The sequence below is a fragment of the Macrotis lagotis genome, chromosome 5 (genome assembly GCF_037893015.1).
Source record: "Macrotis lagotis isolate mMagLag1 chromosome 5, bilby.v1.9.chrom.fasta, whole genome shotgun sequence".
NCBI classification, from domain to species: domain Eukaryota; kingdom Metazoa; phylum Chordata; class Mammalia; order Peramelemorphia; family Peramelidae; genus Macrotis; species Macrotis lagotis.
This window is the reverse complement of record NC_133662.1, coordinates 62,857,373-62,873,849: the sequence shown is the minus strand read 5'-3', so window position 1 is coordinate 62,873,849 and position 16,477 is coordinate 62,857,373. Positions and strand designations below refer to the sequence as shown.

Genomic DNA, 16,477 nt, shown 5'->3' with positions numbered 1-16,477 from the left:
TGCTTTGCTCCTCAGTGTTTTTTACATGCTTTTCCATGTTGTCATGTGCTTGCTCTTTTTCTTTTATGAGGCTGTGTCTATTATTTCATAGTTTATTATCTTTAAGATCATATGGTTGGCTCCCTCCTCTCGGTAAGCAGAAGCCATCAACAACTTTGCTTCTTTGCTCAAGGGCTTCTAAAACTCTCATCTTTCATCTCTAATAAGTGAGATCCAAGACTTTCAAAGTGGTTCTCTGTCTCCTTCTTAGTCTATATGGTTCCTTCTTTGGTGGCTCTACTCACATGCTTGAGTCATGTGCCTCCTTTCTACAACTGCCATTTCTAAGTCTGGAGAAGAGACATTAACTCTTAGGTCTCTAGTCTGTGCAAAACATATTCTGAATCTCAGGGAGATCAGCTAGTATCTTTTTTTTTTCTTAATAGGCTCAGGTCTCAGGGTGAGGCTCTGCTCTAAAACAGACTGGTTTAATCACCTCAATGACCTTTCAGAAAATATTTGTTCCCAAGGTCTCCATGACTACATCAAGACTTAGCATTCAGACAATAGCATCTAAAGCAGACAGAATCAATCTTGAACAGACATTAATGTTAAAAAAAAAAAACTTCATATCTTATCTGCATTAGACTGATTGTTCTAAGTAACAGAGGTCCTGAATATGAATATTGGAAATGAAAATTATTTTAAATATTTATACTCATTACCTAAGAAAAGTTCCTGAACCCAACTGGAAGAAATCTCAAGCCTGTCAGGCAAATGTATTATTTTTGAGAATTAAAATAAAATTTGAGAAAGTATTAATTACAACTGTCCTCAAATTTGATTGCTCAGCAAAGCTGAACTCAGCCATAAGAACATATGCTGGTAGAAGACCTGTTGTTAAAAATAATATGACAGTGCATAAAGTTTTCCAGGATTTTTATTTTCAGTTGCGAGTTCTCTTGTTGTGGATGTGAATGCTGAGGTTGTGTAAAGACCGGGATTCTGTTAGTTAATCTTTAAAATGGAAGAGTGAAAATAAAATAAAACAGTTTCAAGCACAACACACTTGAATACACATCAGGCAGTCTAAAGACAAAAAAATAGCATCATTTATACACATTAATCCAGCCATTTTGCTAAGAATCCTTTACCCATAGATTAAGAGCTAGAAAGGTCTTTATTGAGTCTAGACTGGAAGGAAAGTGAGGAAGGCTAGTACCACACTGAAACTTTTCCTGATATTTGCGTCTGCTTTACAATTGCTTGCACTGTTACCACTGTTCTGCTTTATAACTGCATGCATTCTTATTTGAAAAAAAAATTAAATGTTCTTTGCTTCATGCCTTCTCTCTTTGAAACCTAATGCTTTGGACAAGGTCAGAATAGCATGGGTCAAATCAATATAGGGTAAAATCATTCACTGAAGACTTAGTTATGTTACAAGATTTGAGAGTCTTAGTGAAACAGGCTACCAAGCATTAGTACAAGCAGTGTTTTAAGGAAGGTTAAAAACTCAAGGATGCATGCTGCCAATAGTTATCAGACAGAATTATCAAATGTAGACGACCAATCCCACTAAAAGTCTTACAGGCTCTTCTGCTTATCCTACTTAAATACCTAACAGCCAAAGATGCCATACATACATGCACTTCCTTCCATTTCCCTTTCTTGATCTTCCTTATTCAAAGTAAACAAACTTTCCAGGCTTCCCCGAAATAGAAGTTTGAGTTCTTTCATCCAGAAGCTATGATTCTATAATGGGAAGCAAACAGGGAAGATCCTAACTGGTTTTTCAGAAGGAGGAAATGTAGCAGAAACAGAAATGAGATTCATTTCGAGATTTTTGTTATAAGTTCAGGTTCTGTTCAATCTAAATTTTTTTTTAACACTATTTAAGGGAGTCACCTATAGCAATTCATTCCCCACTCTGTTGACCCTTAAATTTCCTTACTAGTCAATTAAAAGGGCAGGATTATACTCTTTTCTGGCTCAACTAATGGTCCCTCCTCTGAGGAAGCAGGGGTGAGTAGGGGCTCTCCTTGAGAAGGTGGCCAGTAGTAAACACCAAAGCTTGCTCTTCTCTAACAGAGGCCACCGGATGGCTCAGTGGATGAATGCTGGAGTCAAAGGTGGCTTCAGACCTTAGGCAAATCATTTAACCTGTCTCCTTGAATCCACCGGAAGGGTAGCTAGGTGGCCCAGTGGATAAGAGTACTGGCTATGGACTCAGGAGGAGGGGAGTTTCAATTTGACCTCAGACGCTTAACACTTTACTGTGTGACCCTGGGCAAGTCTTAACCGTGATTTCCTCACATCTTGATCCATAGTTGGTCCCTGGACCCAGATGGCTCTGGAGGAGAAAGTGAGGTGGTGACTTAGCACAGCAGCCCCTCACTCAAATCCAGCTCGCTTGTTACGACACCTCCTTGATGTCGTGGTCTTTGAAAATGAAGGATAAAAAATTATTATTATTATTACTACTATTTTTACAACCCACAGGAGGTAGCAGGCTACTTCACTGTCTTTGCCAAGAAACCCCTACCGATAGTTTGGTACTTGAGGTGAAGCAGAGGCAGCCTCCTCTTCTCTAGACGGGCAACAAGAGGAAAGAGCAGCCGGCTCTGTCGCGGGCTCCCCGTGAGGCCTTCGGAGTAGCAGGTGGGGTGGGGCAGGTGACTGCGAACGACCCTTCGGGTTCACTCTCGGATCTAAAGGTCCAGGGGCGACTGGCACTCTAGATGGGCGGGACGAGGCTCCACGAGGAGGGGCTGAGCCATTAGAGTACCGGCCAGGGAAAGTAGGAGGCGGGAGGCGCGCTTCACGCAGGTGCGGCTTCCCGGTCACCGCGCCTGCGCCGAGCCCCAGGCCTCCGGGCGGACCCACTTCCTCGAGAGCCCCCGGATTGCCGGTAATCTGGCGCGCGCTTCCGCCCCTCCCCCGCGCGTCTTCGCCCTTCCGCCCTCGCCTGCTCCGGCGCCCCCAGCTGACGCCAGTTTCCGGTCAGCGGCCACCGGCCCGAGGGCGTCCCGCCCCTTCCGCCCCGACAGCAGCGGCGGCTGCTCCTCCTCCCCTTCCTCCTCCCGGTCTCCTGTCACTTTCGGCGCCTTACGTCCCCCCCCCCCGCCCCCGGCCCCTCCGCGTGCCCGGGAGCCGGGCCCCAGGGGTTGATGGCGATCAACTATAACGCGAAAGATGAGGTCGACGGCGGGCACGGGTCGAGCCTGGTGGTGGGCAGCCACGCGGGTTCCGGCAACGCGATCGGGGGCGCCGGGCCGAAGAGCCGACGGCCGGACAATACGGCCTTCAAGCAGCAGCGGCTCCCGGCCTGGCAGCCCATCCTGACGGCAGGCACCGTGCTGCCGGCCTTCTTCATCGTCGGCCTCATCTTCATCCCCATCGGCATCGGCGTCTTCGTCACCTCCAACAACATCCGTGAGTTTGAGGTGAGGGAGTGAAGGCCGAGGGCGGGCGGGCGGGCGGGAGGAGTCGTGGCCCCCCGCGCAGCCGGCCTTGCTCGCCGGCCGCTCCCCTGCCCAACGGGCCCGGGCGTCCCCGGGACTGACGAGAACGGCCGTTGGGCGGACGCTCCTGGTGGACTCGTGGTGGGAAGGCCCCTTGCTGCCCGCTTTGTGTGGCAGCGGTCAGCTGCGGACAGGGCTTCTGCGGGAACTGAAGGGAAGACGTGATGCCCGGCTGGAAGCGAGCAGGACTAAAGAGCATCCTAGGGGAGCAAGGGGGTCTGAAACAACCATATCGGGGCTTCTCATCCAAAACTTAGACCAAAAGCCGGCTCGTGAAAGAGCCTCGCACGGTTAACCTCAGGGTTTGGGTATAAACAGACTATTTTCAGTTTTAAGGTTTGACGTTCATTAAAACTTGGAATAAAACGCCATATCTTTTACCTGTAAATTTAGTTATCTTATTACTAATTCCCATCCTAATACTCCAAGATGGGATCTAATTAGTTCTGCAGATTAAAAAAGCAAAAAGGCTGAGAGTGGGAAGAGAGTATCACCTTAAAGCCATGAGATGACTACTGTATTTATGTGGGTAGTTTAGTAGCCAACTTTTTTAGGATTATTTTCAGACAACCAAGAAGAAATCTCCCACTAATGACATCTTTGAAAACAGCCATCAACAAGCTGTTATTGAGTTACTACTATGTGCCAGGAAATGGAGATAACAAATAAGAAAGAGATAGGCTCTGTCTTATAAATAAAAAATATGTACATTTTTGTGTATATATATATATATATATATATATATATACATATATATATATGAAAGATTTGTATATTTTGTGTATATATATAGAGAGAGAGAGATATGTATATCTTCTGTGTGTATATATATAAATGAAAGGTATGTATATTTTTGTGTGTATGTATGTTTGTGTGTGTGTGTGTGTGTGTGTGTTGAAAACATATAGTGATGTCAGCGCTACTACTTCATGAGGAGGAGCCTTGTAGGTGACAGGAGCTAAGCCTGGAAAGGAAGTAAGGACCCTAAAAAAAGGCGCAGATGAGATTGCCACAAATTCCTTAGGGGACTAGGAGAAAGGCCAACATATAACCCGTAAATTGAAGAATTAAAATATGGAGCGTTAGAAAGAGGAATGATAAGTGAGCCACTTTGGCAGGAAGATAGAATGTTTGAAATGGAGTAATTTGAATGATGCCAGGAACAGAGTTTGGAGCTAGGTTGGACAAGGTTTTAAAAGCCTATTGAAGAAATTTTTATTTTGTCCTAAAGGCCCTGGCATGTTAACTGAAACTTCTTGAATAGAGGAGTGACTTGGTGGTCAGAGTATACTCTGGATGAATGAATTTGGCAATTATACATGAAGGATGACAGGAGAGACTAGAATCAAGGAGATACTGTCATTGTGCCCTTACATCTGACTTTCTGAAGGAGTGAAAATGGGTTTAAAGTGCCATTTTAGAATTTCCATTCTACCAGTTAAATAAATTGTATATAATTACTCATTTCCTATGCAACCATAATATTATCTTTTTGAGTATTTGAAATAATTTTCTTACTTTTTTTTTAGGTTTTTTTGCAAGGCAATGGGGATAAGTGACTTGCCCAAGGCCACACAGCTAGGTAATTATTAAGTATCTGAGGTTGGATTTGAACTCAGGTCCTCCTGACACCAGGGCCAGTGCTCTATCCACTGCACCACTTAGCCATCCCTAATTTTCTTACTTTTAAAAGGAGAAGGATTAGGGGTAGCTAGGTGGTGGGGAAAATCAAATTCTGACCCTGGAGTCAGGAGGACCTGAGTTCAAATACGGACTCACATGCTTAACTGACCATGTGACTCCGTCACCTAACTTCACTTGCCTCCCCAAAATAATAAAAAAAATCACAAAATAAAAGAAAGATGAATACTGAAGTTTTTTGATTTCCCTTTTGTGATCAACTGCTTTATTTACCTAACCAATTTTGCAAAAATGAACAAAAATCTTTATAGTGCTTTTGCATTTATATTTTATAAGGGCTTTTAGAGTTATTCTTTTTTTCCCCCAGTGGTATATAGCTTATCAAATAAGGGCATAATTTCTTGTTCATAATTTTTTTCTTATTTGATAGTATAATTGCCAAAGGCAGGTTCCATATGTGTGTGTTTGCATGTACATTTAATGCTTATTTCTGTGCTAATAAAATCATTATGTTATAATAGAGAGTTGTGACCTAGGAGTCAAAAACTCTGAGTTTCAGTACTGGCTCTGACATTAACAGGACTTTGTGACTTTGGAAAATTACTTAAGCTCACTATGCTTCAATTGCTTCATCTGTAAAAGACATGATTATGAGATTGCAAAAGTTTCCTAAGATTTAAAAGGATATGTCACTATATGGTTAAATGATGCATTTAAAATGATTCAAATTCATTGATAATGACAAATATATTTCTATTGCACTTTTAACTTTTCCAAATGTTTTGCCTGCATTGTCTACTATCCTTACAATTGTCCTCCAAGATTAGTAGGCGAGAGATATTCATTTTACAGATAGGAAACTGAAACCCACTAGAAGTAAACACAGCAAGCTCAAAGTATGCCTGAAACAAAGACTATAGGTGTTTGAATTTCTAGTCCAAGGATCTTTCTAGTACTAAAGGATTTTATCTAAAATAACTGCATTTGGACAGAAAAATAGCATTTCCTAAAATGTTTCAGGGTCATTGATTTCAAGATGATGGGCTGTGACTTTACAAGACTATAATGTTATATTTACTAGGGGATTAAATTTTTGTTGAGAAGCAATTATAAATAATAAACTCCCTCCAATCTCTTCAACAAATGAAAATTCTTATAATTTTCCCAAATACTGTTCATTATACCAAGGTTTTTAATTTGCTTAACCAAGTATGTAGCCCAAAGGTTTTTTGTTTTCATACAGCTATGTAAAAAAATTGAAATAGTCAGTTGATCATTACCTGCTACCAAGTAAAATTATAAAAAGAAGAATTAATGGATAGGTTACCTTGAACTCCTGAAAAAAGGTGTTCTTTCCACATATAAAGAAGTTGTTGTCATCACTTAGAAACATAATCCTCACACACTTTTAAAGTGTATTTCCTTGTTTCTCAATTTCTTTGTCATTTTGTTGTACTATATATACCAGAATACCAGGGCAAAGTACACTTGACACTTTTATGTAGGGTTTCATTTGAAGATCAGGATATTCTTGCAATCTACGTCAGATTTTTCAAGTCTGAAATAGTCAGTTGATCATTATGTGCTACCAAGTAATGTTTTTAAAAGAGTAATTATTAGACTATATAGGTTATCTTAGACTCCTGAACAAGGTGTTCTTTCTACATTCTAATGCTTGTACCTGAGAGCCTGCTTCCCCCCCAATAGATGTGTTTATTTTCTACGTTTTGTGGATTTTTTTCCATTTGTCTAGTATAAATAAAATTTAATTAAATTAATAGGAATAGTCCAAGTTGTTAATTTATCTGTTTTAATACTTTGAAATATATTCATCAGTTGATCTGTGTCTTAATCAATGTGTAGATATTTTAAATAACCCTGCAGATATGACTCTTGTCCATATCCTCCAGTAAATTCTTTTTATTTTATCCTTTATTCTCCTTACACAGTTATTGATTGGTGCTTTTTGAAGTGCTTTTTGAAGTCTTCTTACACCTATCACATGACTCTTCATAACTTTGAGTGAATCACAACATAATTCTTTGAAAATATTTTTAATGTTTAATCATGTCACAAAAATTTGAAATATATCAAAGAATAAATTAGTGTTTTCTTGAAGTGTATAATGATAGGTGGGATATAGTTAAAATTTTCTGAAACAAAAGTAATGTTTTTTAGGTTAAGGTCTTCAGTGTTAGGTGTCAAGATACTGAATATAGTGTTCTCTCTGTAGTAATTTGTAGATCCACCTCCTGATCCCAAACTAATCATATTCTTCTTTCTCTTCTCTTGTAACATTCCAAATGCTTATAATTGGTTCTATTCTATCCCTGTGATTATTTTATCACTTGTGTTTAATGATAGTCTTTCGCTGAGATTATTATCTTTGGCTCTCTGGTCCCCAAGAGTCTCTTTAAGTGTAAAAATAGATGTCTTTTCTGATTAAGTATTTTTTGATTGTTTGTTTGTTTGTTTTGGCAATGGGGTTAAATGATTTGCCCAAGGTCACAGGGCTAGGTAAAATTTTTTTTAAGTGTCTGAGGTCAGATATGAACTCAGGTCCTCCTGACTCCAAGACCTGTGCCACCTAGCTACCTCTCTGATTAAGTATTTTCAAGCTCTGCATAATTGACACTGATGAGATACTTTTGCCTAGATTTCAGAAAAAAGCCATTTGGTAGAAATTGCTTTTTAAAATTGGGCAAGATTATTTTTAAGATAAAATTAAGGTCATGAAATTAGTCCCTTTGAAACCATCCTGTGATAGTTTTTTTTTTTACTTAAATCTAATGCATTCTTTTAAAAAAGAAATTTAAATTTCACTTTAATTATAAATGAAATCTAATTCAAAATATTTTGATTTTTTTTAAACTTTCTGAATCTGCTTGAGTTCCTTTACCATGTAGAAGACTAAATTAACATTCCTTGGGGGGGGGGTCAGGTAACTTTAAATCTAGTGTTCTGATGATTTCATATTCTTTTATGAGCTAGAAATAATTCATTGAAACAGAACATTTTTCTTTTCATCACTAAAGTACTTTTATGGGATAAATATAGGACATAGAATTCCATTTTGATATTAATATGTTTAATTCTACTGGTAGAATGCTTTGTTACTCAGCATTTTCTTGAGTTACCTAATACAGACCTTATATTGATTTCCTTTAGAGCTGAGTTAATTCAGAAATAGAAGTTTTCCACTACTTCTGTGCAGGGTAAAAAAGTACATAGTCTTTAATTCTACCTTTTCCAAAGCATTGGCCTTCAGTCTTTTTCTTAGGAAATAGAACTCACTTTTTAGAATTACCAAGGGGAAAAAACCATTTTGATTTAGAGGAACAATTACAGTGGTAGGAAAAAAAATTCAGAAACTTGATAACCCCATAACTAATCTATTCATCCACATCTGTTGTTTTGTTTTGCTTTCTGGCTTATTGTCTTTAAGACTTAAGCCTGCCTGGCAGGTAACTAGCTTGTCATTGTATGCTGCATTGTACCTTTCATTCTTTTGATGGTTAATAAGCATGAATTTTTAAAAATAATGGAACCTAAGCTGCTTTTAGACCTGAGTGCTTTTATTTCTTTCTAAATATAATGGAAAAGATCTTTGTTATCTTCAGCACAAATTTTGTTTCATTTACAGTTATTATGTCCAACAAATTTCCTTACAAAATGGACATTAGAGAGAAACAGCCATCCTTGAAGTTTCAGTGATGAAGAACACCATGTGAAAGGGTGCTGCTGATCTATTAAATTTGTAAAAGATTTTAATCAATTAGTAAATATATATTGAACATTAAGGCATGTAAGGCATTGTAAATACTACAAAATATAGGACATAGTTGTTGATTAAGGGCACATAAATCTATTTGGGTGAGATAAGATATATCACATAGTCTAGTGCTATTTGTAGAATGCCAAAATATGGGGGGGGGGGTTGAGTTATATTTTCTCTCCAAGATAGAATTTGACATTAAATTCATGAGACATTGTTTTGTAAATTATTTTAAATGACTGTTTGAAAATAGTTGCCTCTGCCATGTTCACAGACTTTTCATTTTAGCAGTAATATCTCTGTACTATAGGCCAAAAGTATTTGCTCATATTTCTTTTCTTCCCCTTCTCTTAAAGAGATGCGATAAGATTGAATAAAGAGTTCTTCAGATTTATTTGTTTTTAGATTGACTTCCAACTTTACAGGTTTAAACTTGGTCAAATTTCATATTCTTGAACCTGCCACTAATAGTACAAAATGTTAAAACAGATTGAGTGTTTACCTATTGAAGAAATGCATGCATTTAAGTTGGAAAGTTGGACTAAAATCTCTGCTAACTTTTAAAATTCTAAGAATCTACAGCAGAATATAAATGTCAAAAAAAGTAGTAGTTTTGGAGTTCAGAAAAGAGCAAGAACTTGCTTTTCAAAAACAAAATTTTATTCATAGCTATTGTTTTTTTTATCCCCTCTCCTGTCTACCAGTTAACTCTCTCTTGTGTTAAGTAAAACCAGCTGGCATATTACATATTAACCATATTTGACAATGTATGCAGCAAAATTATTAACCCAAAGTTTCTCACCTAGCAAAATATTATAAAGGTCATAGACATAGAGCTGGGAGGGAACCCTGAGGTCATCTAGTCCTCCTTTTATTTATGATGAAGCTGAAGTCCATGGAAGTAAAATTACTCATAGTAATAGCAGACTCATAGTAAATTCACTTGTGTTATCTTTCAGTCATGTTGAACTGTTTGTGACCCCATTTGAAGTTTTCTTGCAAAGATACTTGAGTCATTTGCCATTTCCTTCACTAGCTCATTTTAGAGACAAGGACCTGAAGCAAACAGAGTTAAGTGACATGCTCAGGGTTACACAGATAGTCAGTGTCTGAGACCATAATTGAACTCAGAAAGAGTTCTTGAATTTAGGCCCAGCACTCTATCTACCTAGTTAGTTGTCCCCTCGAATGATAGCAGAGACAGAATTTGAACCTATGTCCTCTGACTCCAGAGCTAGTGTTTTTTCTGTCAATATCATACTGTTGCCTCATCTCTTCTCTATGACCTGCATTGGAGATTATAATTATCCATTAAATCTTAGCTTTTAATTTACATTATTGTCATTGTGTCCATCGTTATGTATATTGTTTCTCCTGCTTCTCTTTACTTCAGGCTGTATCAGTTTGTTATCCCATGTTTCTCAGATTTCCTTGCATTCATCATTTCTAAGAAAGCAGTAATATATTCATTACATTCATTTACTTCAATTCTTAAACCTTCCTACTGAAAAGAGATTATTTCTGTTCATAAATAACTTGACATTTGAGCTAGTTGTATAGTGGATTTTGATAAAACAGATAAAAGGGGAATATACTCTATCAAGAGGTAAGCATTTGTTGAGCATGAGGAGATGTGAGTAAAAGACACAAGAAATATATTGTGTATTGAGGGGACCTTTGGACTGGAGTAGAAATTTCATGAATGAGAATGTATAGTTGGAGAAATTGTTTGGGGTTAAAATTAGTAGGGAGTCTTGAATGTAAGACTGAAATATTTGAACTTTATTATTCTGTAGACCAGGGAGGGTGATAGAGATGGGAAGGAAAGGTGCATTTTTTTGCTTGTTTTTTGAGCTGAAGAATAAACTGCCAAGCATTGTTTCAGGGACATGGATTTGATGGAAATGTAAAGTTTAGATTACAGATATTTTAAGAGATTATTGAAATAATGTACCATATACTGCTTTTTTTTTAAGTTTTATTTAAGGTAATGGGGCTAAGTGACTTGCCCAAGGTCACACAGCTAGTTAATTATTAAGTATATGAGGTTGGATTTGAATTCAGATCCTCCTGACTCCAGGGCCAGTGCTCTATTCACTGTGCCATCTAACTGCCCCTGTACCATACATTGTTAAGATCTTGGATTAGTGTAAATGTCTTTGAAAATGGAAAGGAAAAGAGGCAGATGCTGTGAAGGTTACCATAGAAGAGCTGATAAGGGGCGGCTAGGTGGCGCAGTGGATAAAGCACTGGCCAGCACTGGCCCTGGAGTCAGGAGTACCTGACTTAATAATTACCTAGCTGTGTGGCTTTGGGCAAGCTACTTAACCCCATTGACTTGCAAAAAAACCTAAAAAAAAAAAGCTCTGATAAAGCTGGTGTATTGATTTGATTTGACTTGTGGGAGTGAGGGAGAGGAGAGAGAGGAGTCAAAAATTGGAAAATAATGATTCTAATCACAGAAATGGGAAATTAAGGAAGAAGGGTTCTTTTATTTTTTCCACTATCATTCTTTTTTATTTTTTATTATATTTATTTTTATTTTTGTACAATTTATACATTACTAAAATATTCTTGTTTAAGAGTAAACATAATGCCCCCTCCCCACAAAAAATATAGATCCTCATGAGCAATAAAATAGAAAAAAATTAAAATAAAAAAATAATAATAATAGGGACAGCTAGGTGACACAGTGGACAGGGCACTGGCCTGGAGCCAGGAGCACTTGAGTTCAAATCCAGGCCTTAGACACCCAACAATCACCCAGCTGTGTGACTCTGGGCAAGCCACCCCAACCCCATTGCCCTGTAAAAACCAAAATAATAAAAATAATAATAATAATAATAATAATAATAATAATAAATGTGCTTCAGTCTGTGTTCCAACACCACCACCTCTGTCACGGGTGGATCACATTCTTTATGATAAGTCCATCACAAAAGCTACTTCCATATTTTTCTACTGCTGCCAATGCTGATTGCAACTCCCTCCATTTGTACTTCCCCACTACCATACACTATGTTTTTCTCTCTCCCTTTCACTCTGTCCCTCTTCTTAAATGTGCTGTAGGGTAGCTGAGTTGCACAGTGTACTGATCACTGGCCCTGGGGCCAAGAGGCCCAGAGCCCAAATACCGCCCCTAAGGCCCAGCAACCACCTGGCCCTGTGGTCCTGAACAGGCCATCCAATCCCAGCCCCTTGCAAGAAGTAAAAAAGAAAATGTGTTATATCTGACCACTTTCCCCCATGGTCCAGCCTCTCCTCCATCACTCCCATCCCCCCTTCCCTCTGTCCCCTTTCTCTCCTTAACTCTAGATGTCTATACCCCATTGATTATATATACTGTTTTCTTTCTGAGCCACCTCTGATGAGAGCGAAGGTTCCCTCATTCTCCCTCGCCTTCCCCCTTCCATATCATTGCAATAGCTCATTGTAATAAAAAAAAATCTTATTATATGAAATATCTTAGCCTATTCCACCTCTCCTTTCTCTTACTCCCATTACATTTCCCTATTAGCCATTGACTCCATTTTTACAATATATTATATCTTCAAATTCATCTCTCTCCTGTGCTTCATCTATAAAAGCTCCTTCTACCTACTCTATTAAATGAGAAGTTTCTTATGAGTATTATCAGTATCATTTTTCTATGTAGGAATACATGTAGTTCATCGTCATTAAGCCCCTCATATTTTACCCTTCTCCTCCACTCTCTATGCTTCACCTGAGTCCTGTATTTGAAGGTCAAACTTTCTGTTCTGCTCTAGTTGTTTCAAAAGGAACAATTGAAATTCCCCTGGTTCACTGAAAGTCCATCTTTTCCCCTGGAAGAGGATGTTCAGTTGTGCTGCGTAGTTGATTCTCAGTTGCATTCCAAGCTCTTTTGCCTTTTGGAATATTATGTTGCAAGCCCTACAAGCCCTTAATGTAGTTGCTGCTAAGTCCTGTGTGATCCTGATTGTAGCTCCATGATATTTGAATTGTGTCCTTCTGGCTGCTTGTAATATTTTCTCTTTGACTTGGGAGTTCTGGAACTTGGCTATAATATTCCTGGGGGTTCTTTTATTTTTGGATCTCTTTCTGGGGGGAGATTGGTGAATTATCTAAATTTCCATTTTGCCTTCTGCTTCTAGGATATCCGGGCAATTTTCCTGTAGAAATTCTTTAAAAAATGAGGTCAAGACTCTTTTCCTGATCATGACTTTCAGGTACCCCAATAACTTTTAAATTATCTTTCCTGAATCTGTTTTCAATGAGATATTTCAGTTTCTTCTAATTTTTCATTCTTTTTGTTATTGAAGTATTGTGACTTGATTTCTCTCAAAGTCATCAGCTTCCTTTAGCTCCATTCTAAGTCTGAAGGATTTGTTTTCCTCAGAGAGCTTTCTTATCACCTTTTCCATCTGGCCTAGTCTGCTTTTTAAAGCATTCTTCTCCTCAATAACTTTTTGAACTGTTTTATCCATTTGACCTAAGCTGGTTTTTAACGTGTTATTTTCTTCAGCATTTCTTTGAATCTCCTTGACGAAGCTGCTGACTTTTTTTTCATAGTTTTCCTGCCTCTCTTCTCATTTCTTTTCCCAATTTTTCTTCTATCTCCCTTACTTGATTTTCAAAATCTTTTTTGAGCTCTGTCATAGCCTGAGCCCAATATCTGTTTTTCTTGAAGTCTTTATATGCAGGAGCTTGTACTTCCTCATCTTCAGATTGAGTATTTTGATCCTTCTTGGGATCATAGACAATGTATTTCTCAATGATGTTCCTCTTTTTTCTCTGTTTACTCATTTCCCCAGCCTATGCCTGGTTGGGGGTGCTTCCTGAGCTTTTGAGTATTATTGGGACAACCCCCCCCCCCCCCCCCCCCCCCCCCGCCAACAAGGATCTCAGTGTGTGAAACTTTGTCATAGCCTGAGCCCAACTTCTATGTTTCTTGGAGTCTTTAAAGGCTTGGACTTTCTCATCTTTGGATTGTGTACTTTGATCCTCCATGGGACCTTATTGTGTATGGTCAGGTTCCTTTTTTTTTCTGTTTACTCATTTCCCCAGCTTGTGTCTGGTTTTTGGGGTGCTTCCTGAGGTTTTGAGTTTTATTGGGATACCCCCCACAAGGAACTCAGTGTGTGGGGGGGGCTCTGACTGCTCTTCCTGGTCTTTGAATGACTACAAGTTCACCCCTCTGCCCCGGAGGCTGTAGGGAGGGGGGAGTCCCTGCTCTATGGGGGGTTTAGACTGTGACCAGGGTCTGAATTTGGTCACAGCCCCATAGTCCTGTTCCAGGGACAGAGGACAGACTTTGGCAGTCTCCCTCCATTCCCTTGCCTTCCTTGGGCTGAGCACTCAAGGTACCGCTACTTGGAGGCTCTTGCTGGATGGCTCCACGGACTGCTTCCGATTCCTGGGATCTGGGCTGCTCTACTGCCCCACTGAGGGCCTGGGCTGTGCAGAGTACCACGGCTGCGTTGAGGGCCTGGGCTTCGTCCACGCTGAGGCAGAGGTCTCCCTGATGACCTTCCAAGTTGTGCTTGGTGCTCCCAAATGCCTTCAGGCTGTTCCTGGGTGGCTGAAGCTCCTTCCCTCCAGTGCCTCCTCCAATCCTGTGGAATAGAACTTCCTACTTTCCAGGTTATCTTGAGTTGGATAATTGCCTTGTTGGATCTGTCTGTGGGTTCTGTCTCTTGAAAATTTAGTTAGAGTTATAATTTCAAAGTCTTTGAAATATTTTGGAGAGAATACCTAAGAGAGGCTCTTCTCCTGCTGCTATCTTGGCTGTGACCCTACAGAGCCTTTTTAAGGAAGTTACTTTGTAAACTTCAAAGTGTTTTAGAAATATAAAGGTTTTCTTTTGATAATATAGTTTCAGTATTTGGAGAGAGAGAGAGAGAGAGAGAGAGAGAGAGAGAGAGAGAGAGAGAGAGCAAAAGCCAGTTTATAGGGGATTAAGTAGAGAAAATTAAGTGATAAAGTTGAGGCAACAGGTAGAAGTCTTGTAGTGAAAGGAAAGAGTATGGTTGAAAGAAGGGATATTTTTCCCCCCAAGATAAATAAGATATTTGAATATTTGAAGGTAGAGGGAATTCATTGAAAAGAGATGGAAGACATTAGAGAGAGATTAATTCTGAGAATTAAGTTCTGGAAGAAGTAGGAGGACATGGAGGAAGGGTATAAGTAAAAAGATGAATCTTGGAAGGGATATACTAACTGACATAGGAAAGAAAAAATGTTTAGATAGATATTTAGAGGTGAAATGTCTAGTTTAGAGAGTTCATCCTTTATAACCTCAGTTTTCTTTATAAAAAAAGGTGAAATCATTAATGAAAAGTGGAACTTTGAGGGAACTTAAGAATAGTCAGAAAATTTTGGCATCATTATAAATTTTTAGTTTGAATTATCAAGGAAGGAATTTGGAGGGGAAGTGAGGGAAGAAGTGTTTATAAAGAACCTTCTATATTCTAGGCTCTGTACAACTGTTGCCTTATTTGATCCTCACAGCAGCCCTATGGAGTAGGTGCTATTATTATGGGAATTTTACACAGCTAAAGAATTTGAGGCAAAATGTAGATTATCTGGCTAAAGTGGTGAAGTAATTGGAGTCAGAAGATCTTAGTTCAAATCTTGCTTTTAATTTTTTACTAGCTGTGTGACCATAGATAAGCCATTTCATCTTCCTAGGCCTCAGTTTCCTCATTTCTAAAAAATGAAGGGGTTAGACCACTTAGGGGCAGCTAAGTGATGCAGTGCTAGGCCTGAAATCAGAAAGCTTCCTCTCCTGAGTTCGGGTCCAGACTCATATACTTACTGCTGTATGACCCTGGGCCTCTGTAAAATGAACTGGAGAAAGAAATGACAGATCATTCCAGTGCCTTTGCCAAGAAAGTCCCACACATCTTAATTGTGATTTGTGAGGGTTGAAGAATTGATATAGTGGATATGGAAAAGTAAAAGAAAAGAAGGTAGTTCCAAGTTCAAGATTTAGTGATTTCTTTATAAGTTTAGCAAATCTTTTATCCATGTTATAGATTATTAGTATAAACATGGTGATGCCCTTTAAAAATTATAACCTAAAAATTGATAATTCTAAGATACTACAAGAGGCCTTTTTTAGGTCTCCCCCCCATATGTATATCTTATGTAAATATAGGTGTTTGCATGTTGTGTCCATTAGATTGTAAGCTCTTTGAAGACATGAAATGCATTTTTGTCTCTCTTATCTACAACTCTTAGCATAGTACCTGGTACATAGTAAGAGCTTAGTGTAAGTAAGAGCTTTTTGAGTATTCCTGTGAATCTGTAATCTCTTCCATTGGGGGTATTACTTCCAGCCATGCAGAAGCCACACATGAATACTTGTCCATTCTGTATGCTTCTTGTCCCATGTATTTCCATAAGCTCACCCTCAAGGTGCTGGGGACCCTTCCTTCCTCATGGTGAGGATACCGGTGGAGCATACGAGCTGCCCATCTGTTATCTCTTGTCCTTAGTACATTACTAGACCATGAAAAAATTAAATTGATTCTGTATAATTTTTTATCGATCCTGTCTACAGTTATTTGCAGTGGTG

General features: G+C 38.9%; 1 protein-coding gene across 1 annotated transcript in view; it reads left to right on the top strand.

Annotated features, from left to right (window-relative positions):
• The first annotated feature begins 3,012 nt into the window (after window positions 1-3,012).
• Window positions 3,013-16,477, top strand: part of TMEM30A (transmembrane protein 30A) — a 56,934-nt gene continuing 43,469 nt past the window's right edge. The window contains exon 1 of the mRNA XM_074237336.1: window positions 3,013-3,425. Within this exon, the coding sequence (XP_074093437.1) occupies window positions 3,150-3,425 (276 nt within the window). The 5' untranslated portion in view covers window positions 3,013-3,149. The remainder of the gene's footprint in view (window positions 3,426-16,477) is intronic.